The 10,000-nt window shown below is 44.0% G+C and overlaps 1 protein-coding gene across 2 annotated transcripts in view; it reads left to right on the forward strand.

The window, feature by feature from the left end:
* The window catches only part of tle2c (TLE family member 2, transcriptional corepressor c), a 24,407-nt gene that overhangs the window by 3,906 nt on the left and 10,501 nt on the right, over positions 1–10,000 (forward strand). For both annotated transcript variants that reach the window (XM_042091909.1, XM_042091900.1), the window contains exons 2-3: positions 6,595–6,692; positions 8,845–8,908. In XM_042091909.1, coding sequence (XP_041947843.1) covers positions 6,595–6,692; positions 8,845–8,908 — 162 coding nt within the window. The remainder of the gene's footprint in view (positions 1–6,594; positions 6,693–8,844; positions 8,909–10,000) is intronic.

A 10,000-nucleotide genomic window follows, 5' to 3' on the forward strand; every position in this document is an offset into this window, starting at 1 on the left:
CCCACACTACTCTTGTGTCCCCTCATCCACACACATACACACATACATACACACACACACACACACACACACACACACACACACACACACACACACACACACACACACACACACACTGCAGTGCTCGTGTACTCATGCACAGAGAGTTGAATATTTTAGCAGGCGATTACTCACGGCCTGCTGCCTCCTGTGGCTCCCAGCCGTCTGTGTCTGTCAGTATACACCACAGAGTACACCCACAGACACAGAATACACCCACAGCCACAGAATACACCCACAGACACAGAATACACCCACAGACACAGAATACACCCACAGCACAGACACAGAATACACCCACAGACACAGAATACACCCACAGCACAGAATACACCCACAGACACAGAATACACCCACAGACACAGAATACACCCACAGCACAGCCACAGAATACACCTACAGACACAGAATACACCCACAGCACAGCCACAGAATACACCTACAGCACAGACACAGAATATACCCACAGCACAGAGTACACCCACAGCACAGACACAGAGTACACCCACATCACAGACAGAGAGTACACCCACAGCACAGACACAGAATACACCTACAGCACAGACACAGAATATACCCACAGCACAGAGTACACCCACAGCACAGAGTACACCCACAGCACAGACACAGAGTACACCCACAGCACAGACACAGAATACACCCAGAGTACACCCACAGCACAGACACAGAGTACACCCACAGCACAGACACAGAATACACCCACAGCACAGACACAGAATACACCCACAGCACAGACACAGAGTACACCCACAGCACAGACACAGAATACACCCACAGCACAGACACAGAATATTCCCGCACACACACAGGGCTCTATCTTGCGTCCCAGCGCAATTGACTTTGTATACTCGCGCTTTTTTTCCCCCCTATTTTGCAGTCAGCGCATATTGGAATTTTCCCTCCACAGGTACATGCCTGTAAATTAGGGAATTCGATTGCGCCCACGGGGGCGGTTCAGCGAAAAGACGGGGCGCGTTCCGGCGCAAACGTTCACTGTTGATATTTTGCAGTTTCAGAAAACAATTCCGCCACAGAACAGGACCTCCCTGTTCTAAAGTTCACAAATTCAGATGCTATTTTAAAGGAGAATTCCGGTGTGATATTGACCTAAAGTGTATCGAAACATGATACCGAGTGTGAACGTATGTCTCATAGCCCATCTCGGCTTGTCCCCTGCACTCCAAAATCTGGCGCTAGTTAGCCGATGCTACCAACATCTTTTTCAATAGTGGTGCTTCGGCATCGGGCTAGCCATGCAAATAAATCACTGTTTTACACCCATTTACGGGGCTCAATGTATCTCCACACTTCATTGGTAGACTTCCGAGGGCCCTGACATTTAAAACGAGACATTGAGAACTTTGAAAAAGCACTGGTAGTTTACTTACAAGACGATTTATACAGACAGTATCTTCACGAAGTTTAGCGTTTGCAGCCATCTTGAATTTAGTCACGATAAGTCGAGCAACGAGTAAGAATGAACAGCTATGATAAGGGATCAGATTCCAAAAATAATTCAGTGGAAATGCATGGATTCCAGTTTCTTCCAGTAGCAGCAACTGGAATCCATGCATTTCCACTGAATTATTTTTAGAATCTGATCCCTTATCATACCTGTTCATTCTTACTCGTTGCTCGACTTATCGTGACTAAATTCAAGATGGCTGCAAACGTTAAACTTCGTGAAGATACTGTCTGTATAAATCGTCTTGTAAGTAAACTACCAGTGCTTTTTCAAAGTTCTCAATGTCTCGTTTTAAATGTCAGGGCCCTAGGAAGTCTACCAATGAAGTGTGGAGATACATTGAGCCTCGTAAATGGGTGTAAAACAGTGATTTATTTGCATGGCTAGCCCGATGCCAAAGCACCACTACTGAAAAAGTTGTTGGTAGCATCGGCTAACTAGCGCCAGATTTTGGAGTGCAGGGGACAAGTCGAGATGGGCTATGAGACATACGTTCACACTCGGTATCATGTTTCAATACACTTTAGGTCAATATCACACCGGAATTCTCCTTTAAGGGCGCATGCATGACCACAGGCCTGCATGAATAAATATGTTGCACACCAATTTACAGACACCCCCGTGCACAGACGGAAAAATTCAAAGCCTTGATGATATTTGTCCATTTCCCGGTTTTGTTCGTGCATTGGTGACCTAAAAATTTAGTAGCCTATATAGTAGGCTACAACATCTACATGCAATATCTTTACAACAACAACGCCTAATTATGACCTATTAATTTGGACAACTTTATACAGCCTTATAAAGGCTAAAGTTACCTTTAGTTTTGTTCCAATTTACTGTTGTGTATGGCTTTAAACATCGCGTGTGCTTTAACATCAGCCTAAGCATTATTCCAGCTGCGCTAAGGTTTTAAGCACCATAATTTTGCCTACCTTGTTGTAGCCCATCTGAAATAACTCCAAGCTTTGCTATGTTCCCTCCATTCTTTCGTTATTTTCAAAAAACATTTTATATCCATGATGGCCTTGAAGTGAATTAGCTTAAATCAGCTTTTTATGTGCTGTTAACCAGCAACCATAGATAGTACAAGAAAGCAGCAAGTATGACTACAATTTCTGTAGTTGCTGCATCCATTCATTGTTATTCTCTCTCCTGCTCAAACAAATGTTGTGCGTGCATTAAGTTGATGATAATGTGTTTACAAACTCTACTTTACAGAAAATATTTTAAATAGCCTACTGTCATGCAGTTAATGGGATACTGTGCAGAGTTGAAAGTTAGGTCAACATGGAAACTGTTTCTCGTTGTTGAGTTGCCTGATGGTAAGGAGCCCTTGCTTGGCCGTCTGTGCTGTGCAACGCACACTTCGCTCTTCTCATCTATACAATGTAGTTCCCATTTCTGTAAACCATACATAATTTCAAAGAAAAATATTACCACTCGAGGGAAATCAGTGTGGTGTCCATTAAGATGTGAAAAAATAGGCATAAATCTAGCATACACATTTTCACGAATCACGGGTGTGTTGATGACATAAATTAGGAAATATTAGAGGACTTAAGGAGACGTGATGTTGAATTGCATGCCGATGCCATTTAACCCAAATGCCCTAGCGGCAGCACGGGAGAGAAGAGATTAACTGACAGAAGATATGCATTGTCTATAGAGAGGTAATGTTAGATTACATTGTACATTGCAAAAATATCACCATGCATTCATAACCTCGTGATTCAGTGATAGTAATCCCAAAACATCGGAAAGTATGTCTTTGTGACAATTCTGTATTACATTTTGTCAAGAGGAAAAATCAATAGCTAACTGTTCCCAACTGAACAGTGATTATAGCGCTGTGTGAACGCTCCTGGCTGCGCCTGGCAAATACGCTACCATAATAGCAATCAGCTATAGAACAAGCGTACCTGTTGTTTATTGCATGTTACGCCCAAACCACACCCATGATTAATATAGCTACTTCAGACCACCCCATTTTAGATTTGCGTCGGACGCAACAGTCAATTATCCCGCCGGTAAAATAGCATCAGCGCCCAAGATCCGCCCACAAAGTGACTTGCGTTTTGCGCAAAGACACTTCCGTTTTAGACCATTAAAATAGAGCCCACAGACTGTTTGTGTATTTACACAGAAGTGGCCTGTCTGTGATATGGATGGGCCAGCACACTGGGCTTTGCATTTTGCTGCCTTGTTACCTGTTAATAAATACCTTTCTGCTCGGAGCCATTCGAAGAACTGATCACCAAAAACACTGATCAAGTTTCAGGTTATTTTTCTTCTCACCACAATTCAGGAACTGTGAACATAAGCTAGTGGTTAGTGGCATGCAATGTTTAAAGTGTTTGGAAGAAGAAACTGTTGACACAAGGGCTTATCGTATCGTTTGGCCCTAGCAGTAATGTCTGGAGGAGAACCAGCTCCTAAATTCAAGTTCCTGAATTAGTTCCTGAGTTCCGCAAATGATTCCTTCACTGAAAAGCTGTCTAATGACAGCAAGTCAAGTCAAGTCAAGTCAAGTCAAGTCAAGTTTATTTATATAGCACATTTCATACACAGAGGTCATTCAATGTGCTTTACATAAACAAAACCAAACGATAATAACAAATAAAAGCATAGAAGGGCAATATAGTCAAAGAATAGTTAAAAGGTAAAGATCATAATAAAAAGAAAACATAAAACACAAGGTAAAATCATTTAAAAATAAAGAATAATTAGTAAGCAAAAACAAAGGCAAAAGTAGTAAAAAAAGTAATAAAAGACAAAGTAGAATAATTATCGAGGCAGATTCAGAATTTGTAACTCGGCACAGTTAGCAGAAAGCGTCTGAGAACAGTTTGGTCTTAAGTCTAGATTTAAAACTGGCTACAGTTGGGGCCTTTTTAATGTCATCCGAAAGTTGGTTCCACAGCTGAGCCGCATAGCAGCTAAAAGCTGCTTCACCATGTTTAGTTCTAACTGTAGGTTTTACTAGCAGGTTTTTCACCTGGGACCTGAGAGGACGAGAAGGTGTGTACTGCTGAAGCATGTCTGACAAGTATTTAGGTCCTGCTCCATTTACTGATTTATAAACAAGCAATAGTGCTTTAAAGTCAATTCTGTGACTTACTGGAAGCCAGTGCAAGGACTTAAGAATTGGAGTAATGTGGTCAGTTCTTTTAGTTTTTGTTAGAGTCCTAGCTGCTGCATTTTGTATCACCTGAAGCTGTTTAATAGTCTTTTTAGGAAGGCACAGCATATGTTCCCCTCCACCCCCATATATCTTGTTTCTCAGCAGTATATAGATGGCAGAGTTTAGAAAGCCTGTGCGACTTCCTCTTCTGACCTATTTGATTGTGCCTTTCAGCACAGGCACTAGCTGCCACTGTTTTTACCAACACTAATGAGAGCACAGTGTGGAAGTGCTCTTGCCACAGTCAGAAATAGGAAACCCACCCCTAGAAATCCCTGGCATGTGTTTGTTCCATATATTAAACAAGAAAATTCTAATGAGCACAATTCTTCAGGCCAGGTAGATGAGCATGTCAGTGAAGTGTTTCAAGTGCACAGGTGGAACCAGTACATAGTAGGACTTTAACTTTGTGAAGTCAGGGTGTCCCACCTCTGGCTGTGGTTCACCTTCTCTGCTCTAGTCTTGCCACGTTAAGTTGAGCTCAGGGGCATGCCAGATACTGCAGCGAGACCCAGCAGAGAGAGAGGGCGTGGTTCCTCCTGCTGTCAGATCACTGTGTGTGGGCGGACCAGCCTGCAGCCTCCGGAAGAGAGCAACCAGGCAGGCGCCGTCACCTGCACAGACGTCGCAAAGCAGGAGCAGCGCTGATGCGACAGTTAGCCATGTCTCAGCACAGCTTAGCGGAAGCTCAGTTGCATCTCACGTCTCGTCACAGCTCAGCAGCAGCTCAGTGATGTCTTGGGAGAAGTCTAGAGACACCATAGCAGAGCTTCCGTCTGTGGAAGTTACATCTTAGCACAGTTGGGGACAAAGGCCTGCTGTTGTGAAGTTGTGTCCATGACCTCAGGAAGAGGAGAGAGACCCAGTCACCTAAGCAGGTAGTCCCTGCAAAACAGCCTGTGATGTCTTGACTCAGCTCTATGCTCTCTCAGCATAACCCAATACTGTCTCAGCATAGCTCAGTTCGGTCTCAGCATACCTCAGTAATGTCTCAGCGCACATCAGTAATGTCTCAGCATACCTCAGTTCTGTCTCAGCATACTACTGTCTCAGAATAGCAGTGGCAGGTCAGTGGCAGCTCAGCTGGAGACGGAGTTGTTCCGCTCTCAGCTCCTTGTGCAGGTAGTCCAGTCCACGAGGCCCAGTTACCTGATGTTGTAGGAGTCCTGCCCTGTGAGAGTGTGAGTCCTGCCCTGCCTCGTGAGGGGCTTGGAGGGGCGTCTTCCCCACTTACCTCGTTAACCACGGTGCAAAGCAGAGGAGCACATCAGTGACAAACAGCCTGAGGCCACCGCACGTTAATTGTTTGTGTTTGATAGGTTGCTTATGTGAGAGGAGGTGAATGTTCACCCTAAACACTCTCCTCTGTGTTTGTGTGTGCGTGTGTGTGTGTATGTGTGTGTGTGTGTGTGTGTGTGTGTGTGTGTGTGTGTGTGTGTGTGTGTGTGCTTGTGTGTATCAACACTCTCTTTTGTGTGTGTGTGTGTGTGTGTGTGTGTGTGTGTTTGTGTATGTGTTTGTGTATGTGAGTGTGTATGCTTTGTTTGAAAGATGGTTCAAGTCCAATAGCAGTCAACACTATTGTAAAGTAAACAGCAATTTTTCCTCATCAATCAACTAACGAAGCAAAATGTTGGGTATTAAGAAAGATTGTTCATTAACATTTATCTCTTCCTCTCTCATTCTTTCACTTTCTTTTGTATCCGCTCTCTCTCTCATCCCCTTCTCACTCTTGCTCCCTGTTCATCTCTTCCTCTCTCCCTCCCTCTCTCTCATCTCCCTTCACTCTCCAAATCCCTCTCTCTTTAACAATCCCCCCTCTCTCCCCTCTCTCCCTGTTCCCCCTCTCCGTTACTCTTCCTCCCTCCTCCTCGCTCTGTCTCAGGCTCCTTTGCTGCCTGGGCAGCACACTAAGTTCACTGTGCTTGAGACGCTGGATCGCATCAAGGAGGAGTTCCAGCTCTTCCAGGCCCAGTACCACAGGTGAGGCATGCCCACTCACTCACAGGTGTTAACAGCTCGCCCAGTCACAGGTGACGTTTGACACAGGTGGGATGGCGGTTGCACAAGCGCAGCGGTTCTGTCCTGGGAGTCAGGCTCCTCTGCATCGTCCTGTGAGCTGACAGGGTTTCATAGGTGTGAGATATAGCAGGTATCAGACAGGTGAAGTGTGGAAGTCTATTGTCGGTGATATCACACAGCCCAGAAACATGCTAGCATGCAGGTGCATTTTGTTATTGTCAGATTGACACTTCTGATATCACAAGTGTGTGGAAATATACGCCCTCCTAATTTGGTTCAGTGCTAGTTTTTGGTTCCCAGATTTTTCAGGGAGTGTCCTGAAATGAAACCACATCAGCTAAGTTTAAAGTGTAAGTTTAAAATCTGACAGGTTAATGTGAAACCCACAGAGCTATACAGCAGTAAGCGCATACAGCCATGAGCTCTGGATGCCTTGCTGTGTGTGTGTGTGTGTGTGTGTGTGTGTGTGTGTTTGTATATGTTTGTGCTGCTTTGTTGTGTTGTGAGAACACTGGTGAATGAGTAAACAGTTCAATCATTTTTATGTCCATCCCAGCTCTTTCTTCTTATTTTAATTGTGATGTTTTTGAGTACTTTGTTGTCACATTGTGTGGTGGTGTTTTAGACCCTAAACTACGTAATTTTCATACCTGAGTGGTTCACGTCACGCACGCACGCACACATGCGCACACACACATGCGCACACACACACACACACACACACAAACACAAACACACGCACACTCTGACTAATACCAACAGAGCTGCAGTTTATGGCTTCAGTGCCGTATGTTGGCTGACATCATGTGAAGTTTGGGCCAGGTTAATAATCATGGCATGCACATATGGAGAGTGGGGGAGGGGGGTTAGGGTGTGTTTTGCTGGAGCCCTGTGATTGGTTGGTTGGTTGCATTATGAGGGTTCTGTCTAAAGCTAGCAAGCTAACTAGCTTACAGCCAGTATACTTACCAACACCAAAAACCACACAGTTGACACTGATACATTCTAGTTGATGTGTATAGTTTGCTATATGTTTTGGGGCATGAGGTCTTTCTACATAAGTTGTTCTTATATTCTCATGGCTTGTATAAACAAAAACACACAATTATATAGTGAATAACCAGGGAACGTGGCCTAATGATGAAATTGACAGTATTATAAAAAAACAACGTAACTATACTTAATGGCAAAGAGATAAATACTTAATTTGGCTCTAATGGATGCTCTGAGCTCAGAGCCTGTGCCTGTGAAGTGCATTTGCACGTCCAGGCAGCAAACACTTAACAATAATAATGGTCATTTTGAGCCTACATGTATGTGCTTTGGTGTCGGTGTCACGTGTGTGTTTGTGTCTATGCATGTGTGCACATGTACATAAATGTACTAGGTTGGGGGGGCAGGTGTGTCTGTATGTGGCAATGTTGTGCATGCATGCACACAAGTGATTGTGTGTGTGTGTGTGTGTATACGTGTATGTTTTTCTTACTAAATGCGTCAAAGGGCAGGTGTGTATGCATGTGGGCATGCGAGCAGTTGTTCATGTCCTGCTTGTGCATCCGCTTCTGCCTGTATCTATTCATGAGCAATGTTGCGCGCGCGCGCGTGTGTGTGTGTGTGTGTGTGTGTGTGTGTGTGTGTGTGTGTGTGTGTGTGTGTGTGTGTGTGTGTGTGTGTGTCTGTGTGTGTCTGTGTGTGTCAGTGTTTGTGGGTCTGGGGGTGAATGATTGAGAGAGAGAGAGAAAGAGAGGGAGAAAGGGAGTGATTGAGGGAGGGAGAGAAAGAGGGAGTAGATTTGTGAGGGAGAGAGAGAGGGAGTAGATGTATGTGTGTGAGCGAGAGAGGGAGTGGCTGTGTGAATTAATGTGACCCCGTATGTCTGTATGTACATGGATTTGTGTGTTGTGTGCCTGAAAGCGTGTGTTCAAGGATATACTGTATGTTTGCCTGTGTGTGTGTGTGTGTGTGTGTGTGTGTGTGGGTGAGTGGATGTGATGTAAGTTCATGTTTGTGTGTGTCTGCATGGACGTAATTGTAACTTCACATGCATGTAATGTGTATGACTACATGCGTGGACATGGATATGAATTCATGTGTGTGTGTTTTGTGCTCCTAGCCTGAAGATGGAGTATGAGAAGCTGGCCAGTGAGAAGACGGAGATGCAGAGGCACTCCATCATGGTAAGCCTGCTCTGATGCACCCCTGCAACTAACCCAGACTGAGCCTGACATGGTTCTGATTTGGCCCTGATCTGGCTCTGATCTGGGGCCGTATTCACAAAGAATTTTAAGGCTAAAAGTAGCTTCTAACTGGCAAATTTAGGAGCAACTCCTAAAAATAATGGGCGTGTCACTCCTAACTTTTTTCACTAAAAGTAATTCACGAAGCATTTTAGACCTAAAAGTAGCACCTAAGTCTGGGACAGCTTAAAAGAAGTCGAGAGGACTCCTAACTCACTAAGACCTATTCACAAACCGTTTTTTGTGGCATTTCACGTCGCAATGTTTTGAAATCCTATGCGGCTACAGGAGCTTCCAATCGCGAGGAAACTATTTTGCATTGTAGGCATAACTAACTGATGCAATAAGGCCACCAACAACAACCAAAACTAGGCTACTCATTGTCAACATGTAAATTAAATGTAACATTCCATTGTGAATCAAATTGAAATGTTCTCCTCTTTGTAAACGTAGGCATAGGCTATGGTGACAGATTAATTTAATAATGTTACAAAGATACTGCATCAATCCGTATGTTTCATTAAGCTACTAGGCTATTTGTTTTGCCTTACTCTTGATTTATTTAGGCTAGGCCTTTTTATTCAGTTATTCATCATCTTCCGTCTTTGTGTAGCGCACACATTCTCAGACCTGTCGCCTGTCACTCATCATCGTAAAGGAGGTGTTTGGAATCATTCCCGCGTTACAATCATGAGCCAATCAAGGTGGTCACTTCAGTCAAGCTCGTGCATGAGTAATGACATCATCCATAGCAACGAAGAACTCTTAGTTTGAGTTGTCACTTACCTTACTAAGAGTAGGTCTGAAAGGCTTTGTGAATAACTTTTAAGAGAAAACTCCTAGCTAAAATATTTTAGTGTGATTTAGGAGTACTCCTAGTGGTAAGATAAAAGGCTATGTGAATATGGCCCCTGGTCTTCATCTGGTTCTAATGCTGGTTCCAGAAAAGATTTGATGGTGTGCCCAGATTGTGACACAGTCTCAGAGAAGGGAGACGCATAAACATAACATGTAAAAAGTAAAACAGCGAAT

The sequence above is a fragment of the Alosa sapidissima genome, chromosome 1, assembly GCF_018492685.1.
Source record: "Alosa sapidissima isolate fAloSap1 chromosome 1, fAloSap1.pri, whole genome shotgun sequence".
NCBI lineage: Eukaryota > Metazoa > Chordata > Actinopteri > Clupeiformes > Clupeidae > Alosa > Alosa sapidissima.